The 25941-nt window shown below is 42.6% G+C and overlaps 1 protein-coding gene and 1 long non-coding RNA gene across 2 annotated transcripts in view; one reads left to right on the top strand and one right to left on the bottom strand.

Annotated features, from left to right (window-relative positions):
* Window positions 1–819: 819 nt before the first annotated feature.
* LOC130120462 (uncharacterized) lies at window positions 820–25695 on the top strand. Its single transcript, XR_008810972.1, has 3 exons — window positions 820–954; window positions 20344–20459; window positions 25567–25695. It is a non-coding gene; the product is annotated as an uncharacterized LOC130120462 (long non-coding RNA).
* LOC130120461 (aryl hydrocarbon receptor-like) overlaps window positions 2990–25941 on the bottom strand; it is a 63967-nt gene continuing 41015 nt past the window's right edge. The window contains exons 5-11 of the mRNA XM_056289009.1: window positions 11618–11750; window positions 8513–8646; window positions 8095–8297; window positions 7566–7675; window positions 6092–6233; window positions 4367–5993; window positions 2990–3266 (exon numbers count right to left, since the gene is read on the bottom strand). Of these exons, the coding sequence (XP_056144984.1) occupies window positions 3117–3266; window positions 4367–5993; window positions 6092–6233; window positions 7566–7675; window positions 8095–8297; window positions 8513–8646; window positions 11618–11750 (2499 nt within the window). The 3' untranslated portion in view covers window positions 2990–3116. The remainder of the gene's footprint in view (window positions 3267–4366; window positions 5994–6091; window positions 6234–7565; window positions 7676–8094; window positions 8298–8512; window positions 8647–11617; window positions 11751–25941) is intronic.

Here is a 25941-nt window from a genome sequence, read left to right on the forward strand (position 1 = left end):
ACAATTTCAGGTAAGTGGTCTTTAAGTGAATGGGATTACCACTGAGAAATCATTACATTGCTTGGAGCCTTGACAATTCAACAGTTTGGGTGGGTGACTTCTGTAGGTGAGATCAAGGATGCTCTGTGGAATTGGGGGTTAGCCCCACTGCAATATATGGCAGAAGTTCCAGTTTGAATCCCAACATAGGACCCGGATCATTACTGCTTGGGGCCATGTTTCTAATGTAATTTCTCAGATGGGTACATGAAACAAATGAATCCCCATAAAGACCAGTATAACGGACCACCTTTATGTCTTCGAGCACCATGTACAGTTCAGTACTAGTGCTGAAACCAGTCGATTTGGTGGTCAATTAATCATTTAGTTAACATATTTGCCAAGTAAAAATACCAGACAATTTCTGGTTATTGCTTCAGAAATTCTAAGAAATGAAATTCTAAATTAATTTCTTTAATTTATAAAATTATTACTTCCGTTTTTTTTTCTTGGTTGATGGTCAGACTAAGTAAATGATTGAAATATATTGTTTTGCCATTATTTTTGACATTTCATACACTAAAAGATTTATCTAAAAACAATTAATGAAAATTGTCAGTTGCAGACGTGCGTGATTTTTTTTTTCCTGACTTGCATGAACAGCAGGCTTTGTATCACAGCCTTGTTTTCAGGGCCCCTGGGTGGCACCGATTTGAAAATGGGTTTCCTAGGAACCGCATATAATTAAGCAGAAATAAATTATTTCAGAGTAATGTTGAACTAAATGCCCAGTGACAACTTCTTCTGTTCTGTCCAGGATCCGCTGTGAAGGCTAGCATACACACACAGCTGTCACTGGCCGGCTCGACTTGACCTCTGACCTCTTGAGGAGCGAAACAGTTTCCGTGTGCTTTGTGATCGGCCTGATGGGAACACGCGCTGAAATGTCGGGGTCAGAGGAGTTTTCCTACTTCAGTAAGTAGTCATTAAAATGTGTGGAAAACCCAGCTGTATGGTCCGGCCAAATGCACTATAATTGCGAGGTCAGAAAGAAAAAACATTATTATTACCTGTCAAAGTTCATAGGCTTGAGAGACTTTTCTTCTCCATGTGATTGCAGGAGTCCTTTATTTCAAAGGATTAAAATAATACAATTCAAACAAGCAGTCAAAGGACATGGGTCAAAATGTCATCGTTACACCTACATGTTGTCTTGTTAGCATGTTAAAATAAATGTGGCTAGGCAAAAAGACAAAATCAAACTTTATAACCTATTAACAAGTCGCAGTAGTATGGCACCATTTTCAGACCATTGTGAGAGTCTGTTGTGACGGGAGCGTTTTTGTTCTTTTTACAATGTATAATGAAAACCGAGTCAACACATGAGTTCGATAAGCAGCAGTGTGTTTTAAAAATAACGTTTAAAACAAGTGAACTAACGTAAAACTATGTACATACCTGCATTTCTCAAAACGACATTTGTTTGTCCTCTATATACACATCTTTTATCACATTGTCAATAGATCACATCGATCATATTAAATATATGAAACATTTCTGCTGTAGAAAAAAGAACGGGGAGGAGGAAAATGAGTAATTTCTGATGACATGTAACCACCCGTGTATCACACTTCAACGTAAAACACATTAACAATAACATTAATTACCAATAGTAATAACATTGTAATAACTACATGGAAATCTCTTTTCAGCATGTTCAACTTGAAATGATTCTAGCCTGCACTGTCTCCCCCGTGGTTCACTATGTACATTAAACATTCAGAACTGTGGATCCTTCTAGAAGAGCTTCTCTTTTATAAACTCACATTTGGTTTGCAGTGGTTGCCACTTCAGAAACTGTTCTATGATTACATGTAGACCTGCTGTTCCTGACTTGATATCGTAACCCTGTTTACCCAACACTGGGTCAAATAGCATCGGAATAGTTAACTACCCCCACCCAAAAAAAAAAAATCTCCAAGGTTTGGATGCATTAGTTGGAAGGAGATTCACCCTTCAGGATCACAATGATTCCCGCGGGAAAGAAAGCGCCATTACCGCTTTGCTGAAGGATTCCTAAATAACTCGATTTCCATTTAGTCCAAGCAAACAAATGTCTCACACATCTAATTATATCATTCACCCCCCACCCCCAGAAAAAATGTTAAATAAAAAAATAAAATAATCATAACTTCACTGCTGTATGACATGAATAAATACTGAAAATTAAATTCAAGCGCCTCACGCTAACTGATCACAGTGAAACCTTAGTGGTGGCAAAAAATACCAGAAGTACAAGATCATCAACAATACAATAAAAGGATAATTCAAGTGGAGGAAAACAAATACCATACAATTATACAGACATGTTATGTGCCTGTGAGAACATCAACTCGCCCCCTGAAATGTACCTCAGAATAACATTAAAAATGCAAGTGTTACTGTTCTCCCATCTCATATCCACCGCTGTTCAAATGTGAAAGAAAAAAAAATCAGTCCATTATACGTTTTCATAACCCCATAATCCCTGACTATAGTAATTCCATTAAGAGGGTGCCTGAAATAAAGTGCAGGATGTTTGTAGTCTTAATACTATTCTCTAGTTTTTCTTTAAACATATACGACTTCATCTCATTGTTGACAGATTACATTCCTGTTGGACGACTAAAACTGTTAGCGATGCTGATTTCAAGTCACAAATTTGTCACACAATGCCATAAGCCCAGCACAGATACTTGGGCGAAAGCTCCTGGTAACCCTGTTATACTTAAACTGTGGGGTGGGTGGGACTGGGGGCTCGGTGAAGGACAGATACTCTGAAAATCAAACATCTTTACTTCTCTGTATTGATTCAAATGGAACAAACTCAACCGAGTGCTCTGACTGCATTTCTGTAAACAAAGGACTCAAATGATAATACGACTTACAATACAATACCCCCCTCCACACACACACACGCATACATACAAATCCTAAGTAAAAAAAAAAAGAAAAAAAAAGATAGGCCTACATCATGTCGCTTTTTGTTTTCCTCTTATCTAGTTAGTAAAAGGCTGGTTCAGTCATGGGGAACCTCCGACCGTATGGCGTTTGGCCACCCTTTGCTCCAGGACAACGCTTGTTGAGGTTCTCTCTAGTCAGAGGTAGAAGCCTGTGGCCTGTGGGTCTGGGAGACTGGAGAGTGGGTCGGGCACTGGTATCTGGCCTTTAGGGGGTGCTGTTCCATTCCCATTGGTCAGGGCACAGCCTCCAGGGTAAGCGCTGTTGAGGATGCAGCCATTTTCTATCTGCAAAAGTCAAGAGGAGGTCATAGGCATGTACCAACGATGAAGGAAGAGTGACCTTTTGGTTTATTGCCTTTTATATTACGACTGACGATAAATCATTGTGACAATTAATACCAAGTCACTCAAACTGGAAATGTTCAGGATTTGGACCGACCTCATCATTTATAATGTAGTTTATCCATCTACACAAGCTGAAATCTAAGTAGTCTGCTTTAAATTTGCACAATGTTCTGCCTGTTGAATGAAAATTCAGCTTCAACTATTCCTAGAAAGGCTAGTAGACCCAGGATTCCTGGATGCCTATTTCGGCATTAACATCCTAACTGGGATATTTTCGCCATAATTGCTTCTTAAACAAACTACAATCCTTTTCCCATCCAGTCCTTTTCACTTACATTATACGTATTGTCTGCCATAGAGAGAAATAATAGGGCAACAGTTCTCCATTTGAACCAGAATGCAGCATCACTCGAAGAGCCTGCTGCTGCTCTGAGACTCAGCCTTTCTCTAATATGTAATAGCTGGGGAGCAAATTTGTAGGTCAGCGAAAGAGAGATATAAAAACAAGAGATAGAAAGAGAGAGCGCAGCAATCCTGGCAGGACAAACTGTCTTTCCTTATTTTGAATACAGGCCGGTGATCCTCAATGAATACAGAGACACAAGGAATAAGTTATAAAACAGCTAAGTAATATGGTACTCGTGCAAAAAGATTGACATATTTCTGGACAAGGCCACATTCAACTAAAACAAACAACCATAAAATAAAGCTTTTGATGCATTTTAACCCCAGTGACTTCACTGACGGACTTTCTGTGATCCTCATCCTAATAATAATGATATTATAATTCACATCAGTTTAAAGTCCTGCCTCTAACTTTCTAGTCAAGGGCCTCTCAGAGTTACCTCAAATTACCAAGAAGAATGTAAAAGTGGGCAATATGTCAGTAAAAACCTAGTCATTTTAAATGAATATTAATTAGCCATCGTCAAATAGTAGTCTCTTTGACATCTGACTACATTCACTCACACATGTACGGTTACACACATGAAATAGTTGTAGCCATGAATGATTTGGACTTGGTTTTTGATCTGTCTCACCTTACTGTGGTCAGGGTTGTAAGGGATCTCTGCTGTCACCACGTTGTAGGGGTCCAGCTGCCTGCAAGGCTGACAAACTCCGAGGATCTGCTCCAGCGTAGCATTGGGAGGAGGACACTGGGACAGACTAGAGAGCACCTGGGCGAGAGGGGGTGGGAGCTGCTCCTGCTGGCATTTGTGGTTCACCTTCTGGTAGGAAGTGCTGTGCTGGTGGTGCAAGCTCCCCCCGTACGTACCACCTCCGTTGATAGTGCTGTCGATCTCCTCGATGTCCGGCATACTGTAATCCCCACAAGTGTCCAGTGAGACATTCGAAAGGGCTGCTCGGCCATTACTGAGGCAGGGGGTGCCACTGAGGCCTTCTTCCGTGTGAGCGAAGCTGTAGTCCTGCCACTGGGCTTTAGTGGCCAGGTGCGCTGTGTTTGGAATGCTACACAATCCTTTGGGGTTGGCCCCTTTCGGTTTGGCATGGCACGGCTGCAGGCGCTGGCTCTGTGCTCTGGGCTGCTGCTGGAGGTAGAGTTGGTTTGCTTGGCCCTGACAGAGCTCTCTGTTGAGCTCTGGGGCCTTGCCGTTATAAACAGTCTGTTGTGGGTGACAGCGCTCCACCGGTATCCCTGCGTTGGCTAGGAGGCCCTGGGCTGACCATTGTCCATTAGAGATAGGCGAACTTTGCCCCAATAGCCCTTCACTATCCATCGAATTGGTTAAATAGTTGTTCTGCTGACCCCATTCCCTCACCACCTTCCCGGGTCGAGTGCTGAGGTGCTGCTGCATCTGCTGAGACAGCTGGACAATGGGAGTCTGACCCACCGGCGGAGGCTTAAGGGGGGGGAACTGAGTGTGCATACTGGTAGCTGAGGTAACGTTACCTTCCGGCGGAGATGCTGTGGTTGCAGTGGCAGATGCAGTGGCAGACACAGAGGCAACAGTGGGAGGCACCTGTCCTCCCATCTCTGAGCTGCTATCGTTTTTTGCTTCTAAGGACTCGTGGATGTAGGAGAGGATCTCGTCATTGGTCAGTAGGTCATCCAGGGTGGGCACGTGATCAGGGTCCATCTCCACCCTTATCATCCTCTCATCTAGCAGTAGCAGCTCCAGGTCCTCTGCGCTGAGCCCCAGACCCTCCAGAGCCCCAAACAGCTCCCTGTTGGAACAGTCCTGCTCATCTGCCTCTGCTACGCCCTGGCCCGCTAGGGAGAGGGAGTCCAGGGTGGCCAGAAGGGGGTCAAAGCTGCTGGTCGGCTCTGGGAGTCCCAGCCCCACCATGCTGTTACTGGGCTCCTCCCAGCTCCTGTGAAGGTTGGATGGTTCAGGTTCTGAGAAACCCATTTGCTCTCCAAAGAAGCTACTGTGGAAGGACAGTTTGGGCTCCAGGGCGGGCTGGCAGACGTATACAGACTCATCCTGACTCATAAGCGCTCCAAGGAGGGAGCCAGGGTCGAGACCGTCTCTGGCCACCCTGTCAGTCCGGCTTTTCTTAGACTTGCTGCCATTCTTCTCATGGGTTCCCTCGATGAAGCCTGCGATTGGATGGTTGGACTGGTAAAGCAGGGCTTCCCCTGTGGCATAAGTGAAGGGGAGGTGCAAGGATCGCTTCCGCAAGTGCTCACCTCCCTCCTCCTCCCTAGAAAGACAGACAGATGGCATCTTTAATAAGTACAGAGGCTAAATACCGAACAGAAAATCTTGGTTTACAAGGTAATATGATAGGAGGACACGTACACTAAGGGTCTCTGGGTGGCAATAATGTAGTCTGGTTTGCCATTCTTATAGACCAGCCTGGCATTGGCCTGGACCCACTTCCAGCGATTGTCCTTGGTGAGGAGCCTGAACACAGTCAGACCACTCTCCCCTGTCTTCATCACTACAAACACACACAGAACGTAAAAGGCTGTATAGTAGTCAATCACTTCAAATGATTAAAAGTCGCCAGACTTTCCTATACTAATCATATCTATACTAATGCTGTTTAAATAATCTGGTTATTGTGATCAAACAATCCACATAATTTCAGGTCTTTCGTATGTGGGACAAATTGAAAATAAAATAAAACCAAGGTAATTTAGGAAATCAAATATAAAAAGGTTTTAATTATATTTTCACTTCCTCCCATGAAACTGAATGGCGCCACCTCTAAACTGAAAATGCAAAAATCACGAGATAGCCTAAAGTGGCATAGGCTTACTTTCATTTTTAGGCACCTGCCTGCCTGCCTGCTTGTTATTTAAATGTATTTTAGGCAATGCTAAGCGATGGTGCTGTAACCTATGCTCCATTTTAAATTCCTGTTTGAAGCAACTGTTTTGTCACAGTACAATAGTCGACAGTAGGCTACAATCTTTTAGTTAATTAATCTAATTAATTAAAATTGCAGTAAAATAGAAAAGTTGTCTGTTTCATATTATATTTGACAAGTGTACACATCAATTAGACTTTTTTTGATAACTGTGTACATATTAATTAGATGATCATACCAAAAACCTACCCAAAAAGCAGTTCAACTTAAGAGATCGACCACTTAGTGATCATAGCGATCTGGAGGGACATGATCACTCTATGCGGTTTCCACTGTATTTCGAAGAAATGCAAACCTACTTTAATCATTTGACACCAGCGGGGACGTGAAAAAGAATTTAAACCAACAGGTGATCGTAATTTTTGCCTGACATTGTCCCCTGTAGCTCTTTGCACTAAATACACCAAAACTGTGAGTCTGTGTTAGTTTATGGATCATCTGTGATGCTTCACTCAATCAGTGGATTTATGGGGACTATCCTATCCTCTAGCTGCTCTGCGGCTTTGCTCAATCTGGTCCGTAATCCACCAGGATTACTTGGGAAAGCTGTCTGAACTCTCTGACCACCATCTTTGACCAGGTCAGACCAAGCAGCAACTTTTTTTTTTGACATTCACTAAAATTCTGCTGTGGCAAAATGCTTTTCTGAGGACTGCGTTAGATAACAGTGAAAAGTGGAGGGTTCAGGGATGTCTATAAAATTCTTGTACTGCAGCCATAAATATGTCAACTACTATCATCCTGGGGAGACACAAACTTGTAACTATCAATCCAAAAAAAGAGAATTATTACACGTGCCATTATTTTATTTTGTGACACAAAAAGTGTCTTTAAATGAAATAACTATTCCCTCGCTTCCCTCTAGCCTGGCCAGTCTATTTCTGTTGGAACATAACTTACTTCTGACGTGATTCTCTGCACAGTACAACATATCTGCTGCATGGATGAACTGATATCCAGATCCTTTCACTCGGAGCTCGGCCTCTGTGTACCCCAAGACTATCTTCCCTCTGTGGGAAGGGCAACCAAAATAATGTCAAAGTCATCACTGACAGGGAAGCAAATACATACAACTATATGACAATACATGGTGAACAACTTCCAGAGCTAAAGAGACTAAAAACACAAAAGTTCAATACAACACATATTTGAAGGCGGCTTTTTAAATATTTTGGTCATATTATATTATCATATATCCATTTTAACATATATTTTAGCCTACCATGGAGTAGCAAAATCTTGTTTTCTCACTTAAAATCATTGACATGTGATGAGTTGCATTTTGAAACATGCAGTGAAACCGTATAAACCTTTTTTTTTAAATAATTTTAAGACAGTAATATGCTGAATGATTTGCTAAGGTCGATATTTTTTGCCTTGCACAGATGACTAAGTAAAATCTCAAATATGCTATAACAAGTAACCTTACTTTGCATCACAGGCCATGGGAGTGAAGTCCAGCTTGTGTTTGGTTCTGAAGATCATGTTCTTAGTCCTGATCTCCAAGATGGAAGGTGGCTGGAGAGGAGTGGCAATAGCAAAAAGGGCTAACTGTGGGGGGACTTTCCCTCCATTTTCTTGCCGCTGGTTCTGTCCATGCAGAAACTTCAGCCTGCCCTGGAGGTTCAAGGCCTGGAAAATAATGAAAAGAAACCATAAAAAAACTCACATATTAATGAAAAAGCAACTTATAATAAGTTATTATTCAGTTACAATCATCTAAAGATCAGCTGCTCTCCTAATGCTGTCACACATTTTCTCAACATTGTGTGCCAATAAATCACTCAATACAAACTGAACAATCATGACCAAAAATGGGGTTTGTCGACAGTTTATATTAAACCCACCAGGAAGCCAGAGGAGTTGTCCAGAAGGCAGCGGAAGCGACACACAAAACTCCTCTCCAGGAAGGAGGAGTTCTCTGGGGGGAGCTGCTCTGGATTGTAGGTAACTAAGGAGGTGCTGCTGTCAGGTTCCAACTCTAAAGGAATTAAAATCATGGTCAAGTGTCAGGGCTTCTTATTGCTCTCACAAAACACTCATATGATTTGAGAAGCATTACAGCCTAATTTTAGGACTTTAGTTCATGTTAATGTAATTATGAAACGATGTGTTTTTAACGGTTTGCCACTGGCCCCTAGTCATTCTTAACCTGGATTTTTGCAACATCTCTCCTTCCCTCACTAGTTCTCCGCTGCAGAAAATACACTTATGTAATTAGGCCTTGTTCAAGTGCCTTCTTAACACACCATGTGACAGATTTGGTTCCAGGGTGAGGGGAAACACTAGACAGCACCTCTAGTGGTTAAGTACGGAGCCAGGTCAGTGGTGTGTGCTTTGCTTTTTGGCACAAACACAAAGGCCAAAGCCAAAGCAGATAGGCCTAAGTACCAGGAAATCCAAGTACAGAATTGGGACCACTTCACCTTATAAGCCACAGTGAAGATTATGGGTCATGTGACCAGTCTTGACCTATTATCATGCAGCTTAATGCCTTAACTGTTGCTGGCTGCATATGCTGAGACAGAATTCTTATAGCTAAGATGCATTACAGTGTGGGAGTGCAGGAATGAGGAGACGGAGAGATCGAGTCAAGTCAATTCCGTTTACTCGCCACACAAAACAACACCGACACTGCACAATCCCTCGTGGCAACCAGCTAACCGCTAGGCTGCTGCAAACATGGCTCCCCGGAAACCCCAAGCAGTGCCTACGTCAGCACTCTGAAATGTCTGCCTTAAAGGAGCAGCAGCCCCTGGTGAATCTACCCTCAAATGTGTATCACCACAACAGCACATGCAGCTAGGCATCTTGAATATGTTAGTGGGTGGACAAGGTATGGCTGAATACATTCAGAAAGTATATAGTACCTGAATACTGAATATACTGTTCTCAGTAATGCATTCAGTTACAATATTAAAAAAAGAGTAACATTTAGAACACATCTTTAAAAGGTACATGTGAAACAATTGTGCTCTATTACAAATATTCAAGTCACATCATTGCTTCTTCTGTGGCGTTACCGGGATCCATGCCATTATTTCAATATGTGTTGAATTACTGCTGTGCTCAACCAACATGTGGTGCACGCAGGAAGAAATGTGCATGAGCCGATTTGAAAAAGTAAAAAAAAAAAAATCTAATGATTTTATGATTACTTTTAATTGGGAGCAGGGCCTTGACAGAAAAGTACAAATTTACACGCTGGAACAACACACACAAACTATGATGCATAGAGTAAATCTTTTGCAGCAAATCAGATGTTCTCCATGTTTTATTATTGCTGAGTTGCAGAGTGCAGCCTAAGCCTAGCCTTTACAAGACATCGTCCTTCATTTGGTTTTCACGTGCGATAGCACTTGCCTGCCAACAAAACCTGAACACAGTCCAACCCGTAATGCCAACACTGATTAGGCGGGAGGTATTCTAAAAGTATTCTTATTCTCCTCAAAATGTATACAGTAACCGTAATCTGAATACTGGTGAATGGGCTGAATATAGATACTTCATCTCTGTATTGTATTGTAAATATGTAACTCTGTTACTAGTATTTAATTAAAACCCAACCCTGTTTGGCGTACACTACATACAGGCCCCCTGATTAAACTAGAGCTTATGGGCTACAAGTGAAGTACTGCACACACAGGCAAGCACCTTGGTCAGAACTAAGTCTATAGTAGTTTAATTTTTTTTCTTTTTTAATCACTTATAGACAACCCCTCTGGCTAAAACACTGTTTGCTCCAGAGGAATACAGGAGATACATGCACGTCCCCGGCTAACACCAGCTAAGACGTTATGTCACAGAGTGTGTCACATAAGGAGAAGCCATACCATCTTAGAAATGTTAAAACCAGTCTTAGAGCTGGCCAAAAAGAAAGAGACAAAGCACAGTTCATGTATGAATGAGGTTGATTATTTTGGCTTTTAGTTACTTTGCCAGCAGCCATACCAACATGTGCTCTGGTTCTGCCAAATGACAAACGCTAAGCAGGTATGGGCTTGGCTAGTACTTGGATGGGAGACCTCCCGGGAAAACTGAGTTGCTGCTAGAAGTGGTGTTGGTAGGCCAGTAGGGGGCATTCTTCCCTCTGGTCCTAATTAAAAAAATAAATAAATCCCAATGCCCCAGTGCAGTAATGGGGACACTGTGCTGGAGGAGATGCTGTTCTCGGATGAGATGCTAAACCGAGGTCCTGACTCACTGTGGTCATGAAAGATCCCATGGCACTTAATGCAAAGAGTAGGGGGTTTCCCTGGTGTCCTGGCTCTCTCCATCTGGCCACCTAATCATCCCCCCTGTAATTTCCTCACTGATTCCTCCCTCTCAAGCGGTAGAGGCTAGTTCCCATCGATGCAGAGAACGGAAATGGAGTAGAGAATGGCCAACTGAGCATGCGCGAAATGCCTCTACCACCTGCCCCACGTAGCATCCAGGCGCTAGGATTCTAGGAAGACCCACCCCTACTCTGCGTCTGATTAGCTAACTGTAACCCTAACACTAACCTTAACCTACCCAAACAACGGAGGCAACGTGTACTTGCGCATGCTCAGTTGACTGTTCTCTGCATCGATGGGAACTAGCCTCTACCCTCTCAAGCTGATGGGTGAGCGTTCTGGTGCAAAATGGCTGCCGTGCATCACCCAGGTGGTGCTACACATTGGTGGTGATTGAGGTGAGTTTCCCCCTTCTCTGTGAAGCGCTTTGGGTGTCTAGATAAAGTGCTATATAAATGTAATCAATTATTATTATTGTTATAATTAGCACTACCGTATAAACACCTGAAAGCAAACAATATAATATCTCCTAACATCAAAATCTTTCTATACTGGGACCAGATCTTATACCGTATTTCATAGATTACATAAATTATGATCAGAAGAGGTTCATATATCAAGAGTTGGCCCCAAAAGAGTCTTTCTAAGATGGATGAAGAAGAAGAGGGATATCACCTTGCGGAGATTCCTGGGTCACTGGGGCTAGAGTGGCAGGATGTGGGTTCAAAGCCCAGTGCAAATTTCTCCTGAGCTCTTGCTGATCTTCTGTATGGACTAGCTCGTAAACACTCTGGTGCATGACGTCAGTCTAAGGAAGAGAAGAGAAAAAGGAAGAGAAGAGAACAAAAAAGAGGAAATGGGATGAATCACATTTCATCAAAACCAATATATTTTTCAAGGTAGACGATGCAAATATTTTAGGCATGTACAACACAAGACAACACAATGTTTCCCCCTAGAATTTTTTTCAGTAGTTGTGCTGTTGTGTACGCTGTATGTCCACAGGTTGCTGAAGCGTCATGTGATGTAGGCTGAAAGGTACAGGCAACTGATTCCTGCATGCTTGACAAACCCCAGATAGGTCCCTCCTTGCGGTATTGACTGGACTTCACTTGTGGAGTTGGCGTAACTTGGGCAGCACTCAGTTGGCTAAAGCCTAACGGGACCGCAGACTGGCGGTTATAAAAATCCCACACATCCCTGGCTCATAAGTGCCTAACAAGTGGGCAGTCCGGACTCCCAATCCGACCATCACTTGGGTGCAAACTGTGGTGGATCCCATCGTCTTCACTCGTGTTGCCAAACAGTGTGGACCAGCGTCGCGACCTGATCACCACTTTAATCAAGGCTTTAGCAAATGGCTCCAAGTTTTTAAGCACACACCTTAATCTCTTGGAATGGATCCTCGGACACGAGAGACGCCAATGTCCACGAGCATGCTACGCCAGCCCGTATTTGCGCGTGTTGGAATAACTTAAAATTTCAGTGTTTTCCCTATATTTGTGGCAGACTTAGGTGCATGTATTTGGCAGGGGTCTTCCCCCAAGAAAATTTTATTACAGTAACAAATAGAAGAGATGTGTCAACTGAAAGGTCACGTTTCCTAGCATGGCAAAGAACCAAAAGTGTGCCTGTAGCAGCATCCTTGTTGTAAATTAACATGGGCTTCAGCAGGACTTCAGCAATCACTTGATAACATAAAAAGCTGCCCTCATTCACAAATAAATACAGACTTCAACCGATTCACCTGACCTACATGTCTTTGGACTGTGGGAGGAAACTGGAGCATGCGGAGGAAATCCACACAGAGGACAACCTGGGATGACCCGCCAAGGTTGGACTACCCCGGGGCTCGAACCCAGGACCTTCTTGCTGTGAGCCGACTGCGCTAACCACTGTGCCACCGTGCTGCCCCCTCATTGTAATCATCAGGTGAATCGGCTGTACTAAATTGTCCCTAGGTGTGAATGTGTCAGCCCTGTGACGGACTTGCAGCCTGTCCAGGGTGTCTCCCCACCTGCCACCCAATGACTGCTGGGATAGGCTCCAGCATCCCCATGACCCTGAGCAGGATAAGTGATTTGGATAATGGATGGAATGGAATTAAAAAAAAAATGCAATTTCACATCATTTTGGACCATCGTTATTACCATATCTGTGTACAAAAAGTTGGAAAAGCTAGAGCAAATAATAAATAAACAACACCCAAAAAGCTTAAAGATAAACCTTACTAAAGAAGTCATCCGGGAAGAGTCATTTAGTTAGTTTTGATGCTCTCCACATTGATTTAACATTCATTCGGCTTAGGTGGTGGCTAAAACAGCTGCGGTGCTGTGCCTAAGCCGTGTAATAGTAGGGAAAACCATGGTATTAATTAACTGACGCACTGTAGCCTATACTGTGATGATGAATGTTATCAGTGCATATGCCCCGCAAGTATGGTGTGAGATGGAAGAGAAAGAAGAATTCTGGAATGAGTTGGATGAAGTGGTGGAGAGTGTACCCAAGGAGGAGAGAGTGGTGATTGGAACGGGACCTCAATGGGCATGTTGGTGAAGGGAACAGAGGTGATGAGGAGGTGCTGGGCAGGTATGGTGTCGAGGAGAGGAATGTGGTAGGACAGATGGTGAATTTTGTGAAAAGGATGGAAATGGCTGTGGTGAATACATATTTCAAGAAGAGGGTGGAACACAGGGTGACTTGGAAGAAGGTGCACACAAGTGGGCTATATCTTAAGTAGGTGGCACGATCTGAAAGGGATTGGAGACTGCAAGGTGGTGACGGGGGAGAACGTAGCAAGGCAGCATTGGATGGTAGTCTGTAGGATGACACTGGAGATCAAGAAGAGGAAGCGAGTGAAGGCAGAGCCAAGGATCAAATGGTGGAAGTTGAAGAACAAAGACTTGCGTAGAGTTCAGGGAGGAGTTAGGACAGGAACTGGATGGTAGTGAGGAGTTGCCGGATGGCTTTGCAACCACTGCAGAAAGAGTGACGGAGACAGCTAGGAAGGTACTTGGTGTGTCATCTGAACAGAGGAAGGAAGACAAGGAGACTTGGTGGTGGAATGAGAAAGTACGGGAAATAATACAGAGGAAGAGGTTGGGATGGTCAGAGAGATGAAGAAAGTAGACAGGAGTACAAGGAGATGCGGCGTTAAGTGAAGGGAGAGGTGGCGAAGGCAAAGGAAAAGGTGTATGGTGAGCTGTATGAGAGGTTGGACACTAAGGAAAGAGAAAAGGACTTGTACCGATTGGCTAGAAAGAGAGACTGTGCTGGGAAGGATGGGCAGCAGGTTAGGGTGATAGGACAGAGATGGGAGTGTGTTGAGAAAGTGGAAGGAGTACTTTGAGGGGCTAATGAATAAAGAAAATGAGTGAGAGGGAGGGTTGGATGATGTGGGGATAGTGAATCAGGAAGAATAGTGGATTAGCGAGGAGGAAATAAAGGCAGCGATGAAGAGGATGAAAAGTGGAAATGTGGTTGGTCCAGATGACATGGAGATGTTTAGGAGAGATGGCAGTGGAGTTTTTAATTAGATTGTTTTACGCAATCATGGAAAGTGAGAGGATGCCTGAGGGCTGGAGAAGAAGTGTACTGGGACTACTTTTCTAGAATAAGGGCGATGTGCAGAGCTGTAGTAACTACAGCGGTATAAAGTTGATCAGCCACAACATGAAGATATTGGAAACAGTAGTGGAAGCTAGGTTAAGAGAGGTGATGATTAACGAGCAGCAGTATGGTTTCATGCCATGAAAGAGTACTACAGATGCAATATTTGCTTTGAGAATGTTGATGGGAGAAGTATAAAGAAGGGTGGAAGGAGTTACATTGTGTCTGTGGATTTAGGGAAAGCATATGACAGGGGGCCAAGAGAGGAGTGGTATTGTATGAGGAAGTCGCGAGTGGGAGAGATGTAAGTAATAGTGGTGCACGATACGTATGAGGGCAGCGTGACAGTGGTGAGGTGTGCAGTAGGAATGACGCACGGGTTCAAGGTGAAGATGGGATTACATCAAGGATCAGCTCTGAGCCCTTTCTTGTTTGCAATGGTGATAGACGGGTTGATGGACGAGATCAGGCAGGCATGTACTATGATGTTCGCGGATGACTGTGATCTGTATTGAGAGTAGGGAGCAGGTTGAGGAGAGCCTGGAGAGGTGGAGGTATGCATGAGAGAGAAGAGGGATGAAAGTCGAGCAAGAGGGAATACATATGCGTGAATGCGAGGGAGGACAGCAGAATGGTGGGGATGCAAGGAGTAGAGATGATGAAGGTGGATGAGTTTAAATACTTGGGGTCAACTGTTCAAAGTGTGGAGGAGAGGTGGAGAAGCGAGTGAAGGCAGGGTGGAGTAAGTGGAGAAGAGTGTCAGAAGTGATTTACGACAGAAGAGTATCAGCAAAAGTTAAAGGGAATGCTTACAAGATGGCAGTGAGACCAGCTATGTTGCATGGTTTGGGGACGGTGGCACTGACGAAAAGACAAGAGGCAGAGTTGAAGATGCTAAGATTTCCGTTGGGAGTGACGAAGAAAGATGGGATTACGAGTGAGTATATCAGAGGGTTATGTCATCAGCCAGCTCCAGGCAAGCCATACAATGTACCCAACATCACCATAAATGGGCATCAATTAAATGCGGCTGACAAATTCACTTACCTGGGCAGTTCTCTCTCCAGATATGTCACCACTGATGAAGAGATGACCGCACGGCTTGCTAAAGCAAGTACTGCTTTTGGCAGACTCCACAAGAATGTGTGGAACAGGAGAGGCATCACCCATGAGACAAAAATTAAAGTGTATCAGGCCATAGTTCTCACTACACTGCTTTACGGCTGCAAAACATGGACAGTTTACAAACGCCATGCAAAAACACTAAACGACTTTCACACCATATGCCTCAGAAAATTTCTTGGCATAAAGTGGGACGACAAGATCCCTGACACAGAGGTCCTCACTTGCTCAAGACTGCCGAGTATACACACCATCCTCATGCAATCACAGCTTCGTTGGGTGGGCCACGTAGTTCGCATGCCAGACCACCGGCTCCCAAAGAAACTGTTATATGGTGAACTCAAGCAAGGCAAATGCTCCCATGGTGGTCAATACAAGCATTTCAAAGACACCTTGAAGGTTTCGTTAAAGGCCTTCACCATCAACTATGATACATGGGAACAGAAAGCTCTGAACAGAGGAGAGTGGCGTGCAGCTGTCCGAAATGGTGCAAACACATGAGGCTGCCAGGATTGCAGCAGAGAGCCGCAGGCAGGCCAGGAAAGACCGTGCCGGCAACCCTCCAGCTACTCCTACTATCCCATGCCCACACTGCCAAAGAACATTCAGGGTGCAGATTGGACTAACCAGCCATCTTCGCACCCACAGAATTCGGCCCCTACAGGATGACTAGATGGTCCTCGTTGCTGCGATGGATGAACAACGTATTAGAGGGACAGCCCTGCTTGGATGGTTTCGAGACAAATTAAGAGGCAAGATAGAGATGGTTTGGACATCTGCGGAGGAGAGATGCTGGGTATATTGGGAGAAGGATGCTGAATATGGAGCTGGCAGACTGGGAGAAGGATGCTGAATATGGAGCTGGCAGGCAAAAGAGGAGGTTTACGGATGTGGTGAGGGAGGACATGCAGGTGGCTGGTGTGACAGAGGAAGATGCAGGAAGAGATGGAAACAGATGATCCGCTGTGACGACCACTAATGGCAGCAGCCAAAATAGCTGTAGTAGACTAATGTATACTGTACATTTACTGCCAGATTGAGAATTTACTGCTAACTTTTTCCTCTGCTCCACTCGCATTCACTGTCACTTTTGTGCTGCTCGCACTCTCACACTCGCTCAACCACAAAGTTGCTATGCACACACATTACGCACGGCCTTATTCCTTAAAAGACCTATGCTACTCATATTCACCTTTTTTCTGACTTTGAGAATGTACCCCATGATTCATAGCAGAAGCCAGTTTTGCTCTTCTGGTTGAACGGTGTGTTTATGCTTGTGTAGCTGTCATGGTCGCTGTAAAGCCAGCTTTTAGCACAAATGGACAAAAATCAGAGGTGGATACTAGGCTTGTGACGATTAGCCGATTTGCATCGGTGTATCAATGCAAGGATCTATGATGTAGTGCATCGGTTGGAGTGGTGTGCATCGGATAGAAATTGGGCTGAAACCGCGATGCATCGCCTTGTAAAAGCTTTGCATCGGTAAAATCCGATTTCTTATATATATTTTTAAAATGATTATTTTCATTCAATTTGCTTACATAATTCTCTCAGCCGTTTCTCAAACGAGCGGACTATTTGCTGCGGAGAAAAAACAATTGGAGGCGGATTCACCTACTCACCACTAGGCGTCATTAGTCACTCAATATTAACGCCACAACGGCCGGCTTACTTCATACGAGCAACATGGCAGAGAAGGCAGACGAACAGATACACTTTTTACCTAGCCATACCTACAAGTACCATGTTTGGCGTCACTTCGGATTCTTTAAAAGAGATGGAAACCTCGACAAGAGCCAAGCAGTTTGCAAAAGATGCCGTCTTGCTATAAAATACACAGGCAGTACAACCAACAACCAACCTGACTTCTCACCTGGAGCAGCGACATGGCTTGGCTGAGCACTCCCCGATAGCTAGCTTGCCCTCTGATTCACCTCATGCTAGCTCCAGTGATAGCAACATGGGTCAACAGCCAAGTATCACTACTTTTTTCCAAACTCCGCTGGCCGCAAACTCTGCACGCGCCCAGAAAATAACTGAAGCCATCGCCAAACACACCACTGCCTCCTCACTGCTGAGTTAGCTTACTTTAAGTGCGCCTGAGTGTTCATCTGTTAGTTAGCCTAATTGTTGATGGTGAGAAGTCTACTGCTTTGTAGGCTGCTACTATGTTCTAAATGGAACAATAAAATGAAGTTGATTTTGCACCGATTTGCATTGTTATTGGATTGTGTTGAATCGTGATGAATCGTATCGTACCCGAATCAGTAGCTGCTTCATGTGTATCGTTAATGTATCGGATCGTTGGCTGTGTATCAAGATATGTATCGCATCGGCCTGGGGATGGAGATTCCCAACCCTAGCGGATACACAGTATGGATGTTTTAAAAACTCGTGAGAACAGTTCTGTAACAATGCCTCACCCATAACTTCCCACGGAGTGGGTAGATGACAAGTAATGGCCCGATGTTCGCTAAATTGACATTGTTTTCTGGTGGTGTTGACCACGAAGAATTGAGGAATTACAAAAGCACAGAAGCATATAATTACCTGCATCATAACAAAATAGGTAAGGCACTGTTCAAGAAACACAGCAACTTTACATTTCTGAGGGAAGCAGTAGAGCCCAGCCAGAGCTTCATTCAAGCTTAACATACAGCGTGGGTCATGCTGAAGGAAAGTGGAGTCGTGGAGACAGTCGGTTGCTCGTGCATTGCCAAGTTAAAGAAATCATATAGCCATGCAGTAGCTATTCTCTGGAAGGTATTCATAAACCTAAATATTGCCTTTCTATTATTTAAACACTGGAAGAATTAAATATATTTCCAAAGACACTAATTAAATTTGTTTAGGGTTGAAGAGGATTATGTTCATGCTTGACGGTAATGTCAACACTAAGTGGAGAAATGATGAAGATACTATTCGTGTCATTATTGTATGTGCAGAATGCAGTGGTCAGTGGAAAGACAGGGCTCGCATGTACAGATGAGCAGCTCAGTTAGAATGCAGGGACGTCAAAGAACCTTGAACCTAAACGTCTGAATCAGATTAACTTTGTGCACCACAAGGCGGAACAGCATTACAACGTAAACGGTAGGGCTGTAGTGACTCAATTACTCCCAAATACACTACCTCATCTGTCACGTCAACCACTTTTTATCCTCAAGAGCACCTTACCAGATGTGTTACAAAGCCTCACCATCAGCAAAACAACCTAGCAGGAGAAACAGTGCAGTTGTTGACAAGATTTTTCAGCCACATCAGACACAGTTATGATCTCAGCTGTGACTCATGCAAGACATTCTGATGCACAAGCAGCTCAACTAGAATTAGAAACGAGAATGCAAAGTGCATCTGACTTGTGGCACAATTGTAGGAAAATCAGACTTACAGCAAGCGCTGCAAAAAAAGGTTCCCAAACATGCAGCCACAAGAAGTGACAAATCCTATGTGAGCAAATATACCCCTCCTTTCGTCGCAACTATGTGACTAACTATAGTAAAGAATATGACAATAGAGCTTGTCATCAACTGAAAAAAGAGGGCATGGACATTACTCACAAGGGCACTGTTGTAAGTGTTCACGAACCATGGCTCTCTGCAAGTCCTGATGGGGTCATTGCCTCATGCGTGCTTCCAGAAATAACATGTCCTGTGCCAACCCAGCCCTCACTCACTGACCAGCATACTCAAATGCAGTGATATAAAACAAGTAGATGGAGGGCTACAGCTGCAGAAAACTGTCAGCAGGGGATATTACATGCAAGTACAGCTTGCAATGTTCTGCACAGGTCTAAAGTCTGCTACATTTCTGATCTTTCACAGTGCAGTACAACGAAGCGTTTTTGAGGGAGCTAGTAAAGTGCTTGAGAAGTTTTTACTTCTCATGTATACTACTTTGGCTTGCAGATGAATATACTGCAGGACAGTTTAAGCTAAATGAAAGATATATTGAGATAACTGGCAAGGTTTAGTGCACATCTGCACACGTGGCATGACCATGAATGTGTGCCATACATTAAGAGAATCAGAAATACATCTCTGATAACTTTGGGCTGTAAAAAACAACTTTCCTTCACTGTTATGCAAAAACATGCTGGCAGTTATCTTTCTAGTCTAAGAATAAAAAGATATGTAACATGATTCCTACAATATATTTTACTGCCAATAAAAAGTACAAAACATTCACATACCAGAATGTCATATTTAAAAAGCTGATGACATTAAATGTTGCAAGTGATTACATATTTTTCTCCACCTGCCAAGGTAATGTTCCAACAAAACAAGATGTTAAGCATTTAAACAAATCCAATGTAAACATTAAAGGTGACAAGCATTCATTGTTTTAATTGATGGCACTAAATGTATATAGTTTCCATGATCTAAATGAAATGTGTAAGTATTCACATTCTGTACAACAGAACATGCAACAAATGTTCACATAAAATCCACAACTCCTTACATGTTTTCTACCCATCATTTTTTCAACCATAATAGATTTTATCATTACTGCACCATTTCATTTGATGGTACTGTATAATGTTCTTGATAGCCCTGTAATTATAGTCAACTCATGCTGATCAATCACATGCTAAATTAGTTTGAATCACAAATGAGATCCTCCCTTAAATTGCCAAGAGCAGCACATATTCTTAATCTTGTCTGTTTTAGGAGCCAGTCATGGTAATCGGTGTCTCCCCACCTGCCGCCCAATGACTGCTGGGATAGGCTCCAGCATCCCCGCGACCCTGAGAGCAGGATTAAGCGGTTCGGGTAATGGATGAATGGTAATCGGAACAACCTGTGATCATACTTCGCTAACTTTTAAATGTCTGATTGCTCTTTCAACATGAATTCTTACATGTGCAATTCGTCTAGTGCATGTCACCTGTTCCTCGGTTAGCTGTTGTAAAAGTAGGCATTACCAATTTAACCTTTATCTCAAACAGCAAATCTTTTAAGGTAAAGCCTCTATCTGCCAGAACGTCACCTCCAGGCATTAATTAGCTCAATATTCCCGAGTCCATGGTTATGAATGTCACTGTATCGCCCTCCATAAGCTGCAGAAACAAACATGATTAGTTCACATGGGGCAACAGCTATCAGGTATTTCCCTGTGTTATGTGAATAATAATAGCTGTATGAGTCCCCTCTTGAATCGAGGTTTTTGGATTTTTGTAAAAGGCTCTCACTGAAGTCTACAACACATGTTGTATCAGGGAAGCTCTTCTTAAATGCTGCAGGCATGGTTACCCGAATAGTTTCTCTTGGAAGCCATGGAATTAGAGGTCACAGGACTTCCTCCTGTTTATCAAGTCAGTACAGGGCTGCCAAGTTTCAACAAAAGTTATGAGTGAGACTCTAAATCCACCTTTTTTAAGGTTGGATTTAGAGGAATATCTGAACTTAAATTAACATTAGGATTAGACTGTTGTGATGTTGGCCTCTTCCTCATGCTCTCTCTTTACTTGGAATAGTGAACACATAAGAAATATTGTCAATTGCTAGAAAGAATAGAATACACAGAGTGCAAGCCTACATTAGAATTACACTGTCGGATGTCATTATTCAGTCTTATTCTGTCATTTGTATTCAGGGAGCTCCTCTCAACCCAATTATTTGTTCAACTTAAAAACCAGTTTCCTGCTATTTTATATATTGTTCATAATTGACCAGCACAAGTAGAAATGAAAACAATTGTAACAAGAAGAATTTAGACAAATAAAATAAATTTATTTATAAAATGTCAATGAATACAGAACCAGAACAATAATATAAAAAAATAAAATAAAGTGCATTTCTTTGTTTGTTCAGAGCACAAGGCTCAAACTATGAATTCAAGCAAGCAATTCAAGTTCCTTTAACCCTTGGGCACCCTTCCAGAAAATCATGACGTTTTACCCTCAGTGCAAAAAATGTTCAGTTCCTTAAAAGTGCTATAAAAATATTACACATTTTTTTTTCACTTTCAATGCATTAAATCTTTTGACCAACTTCAATACTGATTATAACTATTAAATTTACATGTATTTCTTAAGTAATTTTAACCCTTTAATGCCTTTTTGGGAACATAAAACCACAATTATTTAATGAGCAAAACATGAAATATGACATTTTCCATATACTAATTGCAAACTGGAATTTTTTGGGGGATGGGTGGCAACCCTAGTTAAACCCACTAAATGACATAATAGTAATTTCAACAAACATTGACATACCCGATCTCAAATGTTCTAACAGGCACAGACACTGAGCTAAACTTCTGCTCTGGAAAGTTAAAAGTTTAGAATTTTAGATTTAGACTATGTGGCAAAATAAATCACATCCTGGTTTTTATAAAAAAAAATCATCACCTCATGTCAAGAACTATTAGATCAATTTCATTCAATAACACATTCAGAGATTTATCCATGAACCAAGTATAATAGAAACCAAAAACAGGACATTCACCAAAAAGGAAAGCTGTTGTTCTTCTACAGATCTCTGACAAGTGACTGTTCGAATATTTTCCTTTTTAACTGTGAGATATCACAGCAGCCTGTGTAACGTTACTCCTGCTTGGACTGAGTGACTATAACGCATTTTATTCTATAAAACTAATGTATTTACTATTTCGTATGATCAAAATGAAACTGTTACCTACCGTTTTCTTTCTTCTTCTTCAGTGGGGTCTTCTTCTTGTGGAGCTCTTTTATTTTATTTTATTTTGTGGTGTTGACCCACCCTACTCTGCCTCTGATTGGTTGATACTCGTGGTTGCCTTTCATTGATTGGGTTGGTTAGATTTAGGCATGAGGACTGATGATTGCTTAAGGTTAGGGTAAGAATATCTGGGTCAGCCAATCTGAGGCAGAATAGGGCGGGCTCACCCCGGAAAGCCAGTGACGGACCCGAACTACGGCAAGCCGCAAGCAGCATAGCAAGTTGTGGAAATATTATAGAGAAGTGAAGGGAAAACGTTTATGAGCGTGTGAAATAGCAAGTGTGGCATGTGAGCGTGTGAAGAGGCATAATTGCGTGACTCTCACTCCCAAAGGGTGAGACTTGGCAGCCCTGATTCAGTATGAGATTATCTTGCTAGCCACGCTCTGTGATATATGAAACTGTCTGCTCAGATCACCTATTAGATGGTTGGTCTTTACTTTCATAAGTGTCACGAGAACTTGATCGTGCAAAGACATTGTAAATGAATTACTAGCATATCCTTCCAGTGTTGAAAAAAGGGGGGCAGGGCTGAAACAGTGTAGAGCAAAGCATCTGTGTCATTTTGAAGCATAAAGTAGCCAATCTCATCATATTGAGTCATCTTATCCTGCTCAACATTTCCTCCGGCCGTCTGGCAACAATCATGATCCTGTGGTGTAGGGTCCTTCCACTGTGTATGGACTGAGCGCAACTATGGGTAAAGGAGGATGTGCAGAACTTGAGATGCTGGTCTGGTCAGAGGCATTGAAGTGAAGTCCACTGAGCAGTCTGACGAACGCAAAAACTATAGCCAAAGTTACACAACAGGAGAGTTAACACTGTAGACAAGTACAACAGATACTCTACATCGGAATCACTTCCATATAACTAAAGGGGTATAGAAAATAAAGTCAGCATATGCCAAGGCAGATGGCACTTGTTACCACTGCAAATATATGCTGAAGTTTGTGCCCTTTGTATAGTTGGTTTTAAATTGGAGACTTGCATTAGACTACCTACATCCACGATTACATTCAGTCTCAGACTGCGTTAAAAGTTTTTACAATGACAGTATACAATATTATATGTAATATAGTATAGCAACAGATTTGTAATTTGAGATATAATATTCAACCTGCTCATACTAATTAATGCAACAGTAACAACAATAACAAATACGAGGTATATTAATATAGATATTAATGATACTGTTGCCCAATAGCTAACACTAATGATCATATATGCTATCTGCTGGAAAAGCGATGCCAACATATGATTTGCAATTACAGATTAACTTACCATGTCCATCTTCAACGTCTTCATTAATGTTAACACTGCTGCTGCTGGAATTAGCCGTTTGAGTCAGAGTCACACAGACTAGCTTTTGCCTCTTCTTTGGAGGAAGTTGGTCATAGCCCAGCTAGAGCTCTGGATCGGGGTGTAGTTCTGTGGGCTTTTTATCGACGAAGTGGAATGAGCAAACATACATGCTCTTCAGAGGATATTTTAGTCTCAGAGCCGCAAGCCACATTAGTTTCTGTTCCTACTTGATTGGCATGGAATGCAGGATCTAGGGCCCAGGGCAAGGACATTTTTGTCGAAGTTACTGATGTTCTACACAAGAGGTTTCTGACAAAATCTTCAATTTACTTGAATTGTTGTGACAACCAACAAAGGCACAAGTTGAACCTGAGCTCATTTTAAAAACGATTTAACATTTATGAGTCAGCTAACCAATATAATGTTGCTTTGGGCTAGCGATGTTTGTGGTAGTCAGTCATACAGTTGCAAGGCACCCAGAAACAGAAAACTGGCATGCGGAAGTAGACATCTGTCATGGCAGCACCAATAGGCATCTGAAGAAACAAGCGGATAACAGTACATTTCACGTAGATGTCCTTTGAAGAATGAGGAGAGGGAGGATTCTGGGAGTTGATGCACTAGACTAGTGCATCTAATGACTAGATTCAAGACAATTCCACAATAACGTAGGGCCCTGAACCCCAATAAGTGGTCCGCGGGCCAAACGTCTGGCCTGCATTGACCCATTGGCACTAACACAACTGTCATAACATGTGAAATAAAGTGCGTGCTGCTCTACTTTATTCTGACCTCACCCTACGCCGTACCCTTGACCTATGCCATAGAGCGTGAACATAAGACATACTCCGCGCTCTCTACAGTCATTGAATAGACACTCACTCACCAGCTAAGTCGCAGATAATCAATAACTGTCCTAAACCAAGAACATGGCCTGTGTGGAAAAGTGGTAAGTCAACCAAGAAAACCGTCAGTTCAAATCTGACTGGACTGATCAGTTTTGTTTTATTTTACGGGACCATGCCAATGCCAAACCAACATGCTTAATATGCATGCAGACCATAGCCGTCTGCAAAGCAGATAATCTCAAGTGGCACTTCAACACTATGCATGCTGCCAGTTTTAACGCCAACTACCCTACAAAATCAGATCACCATAAACAAAAAATAGCAAATATGATATCATGCAAGCACCCCCCTTTTTACTATCTGTAAATCAACATCGGCTAGAGAGTGCAAGAGCTGCGTCATTGCATGTTTCATGGACCCTTGCTAAAGCTAAGAAGCCATTAACTGATGCTGAGTTGATTAAAATGTGTGCAATTTATATGGTTGGCGAAGTTTTAAGTTATGATGAGAAAAAAAAACGGTTATGGAGCTATTAAAACAGGTGCCACTGTAGGCTAACATGGCAACAAGAAGAGTAGAACTTTTAGCAGAGGAGTGTTTTTCCAATCTACTCACCGATTTAAAGAAAGCAGAAGCCATACCACTAGCCAAGACTCGTCCTGTGACCAAACTGATATGGAACAGCTATCCATGTTTGCAAGATTTTTTGATGGCAAGACCTTTCAGGAAGAGCTACTTTGTTTACTTCCTCTGTCTGGGCGCACAACTGGGGAAATCATCTTTAATGAACTAACAGTTCCTTGAGAAGAAAGGCTTAGATGTGACCAAAATTGTGTCCGTTGTCACTGATGGGGTTCCGTCAATGTTGGGACAAAACAAGGGCATGGTAAGCAGGCTTGCTGCTGTTAATCCAGTGCTCTTAGCATTTTATTGCATTATTCACAAATCAGAGTTGTGCACTAAACTGTGTGGGGAAATGAAAGAGGTGATGGATACTCTGACGAGACTGGTACATTTCTAGTCTGCAACATCTCCTTTTCAGAGCATTGTTGGAGGAAATGTCTGCGGAACACAACGATCTTTTGCTGCATAATGATGTTCACTGGCTGAGCAAAGGCTGTGTGTTGGGCAGGGTGTGCGACCTGCGCAACACGCTTGTCATTTTTATCTGGACTGCGGAGCCAAAAAGCCCAAGAATATCAGAGGTTTTTAAGTGACAATAAGGTGATGGCATATGTTATTTTTTGTCTGACATCATGTCTCATCTAAATCACTTTAATCTACAATTACAAGGCAAGAACCACTCTGTTGCACACATATAGTATGAGGCAGTTGAAGCTTTCCAGTCAAAGCTGTACCTTTTGGAGAGACATTCATGGGAGAAAGTTGCAATTTCCACGTCTGCGGGAGCATTGTG

Source organism: Lampris incognitus, chromosome 11 (genome assembly GCF_029633865.1).
Source record: "Lampris incognitus isolate fLamInc1 chromosome 11, fLamInc1.hap2, whole genome shotgun sequence".
In the NCBI taxonomy this organism is placed as follows: domain Eukaryota; kingdom Metazoa; phylum Chordata; class Actinopteri; order Lampriformes; family Lampridae; genus Lampris; species Lampris incognitus.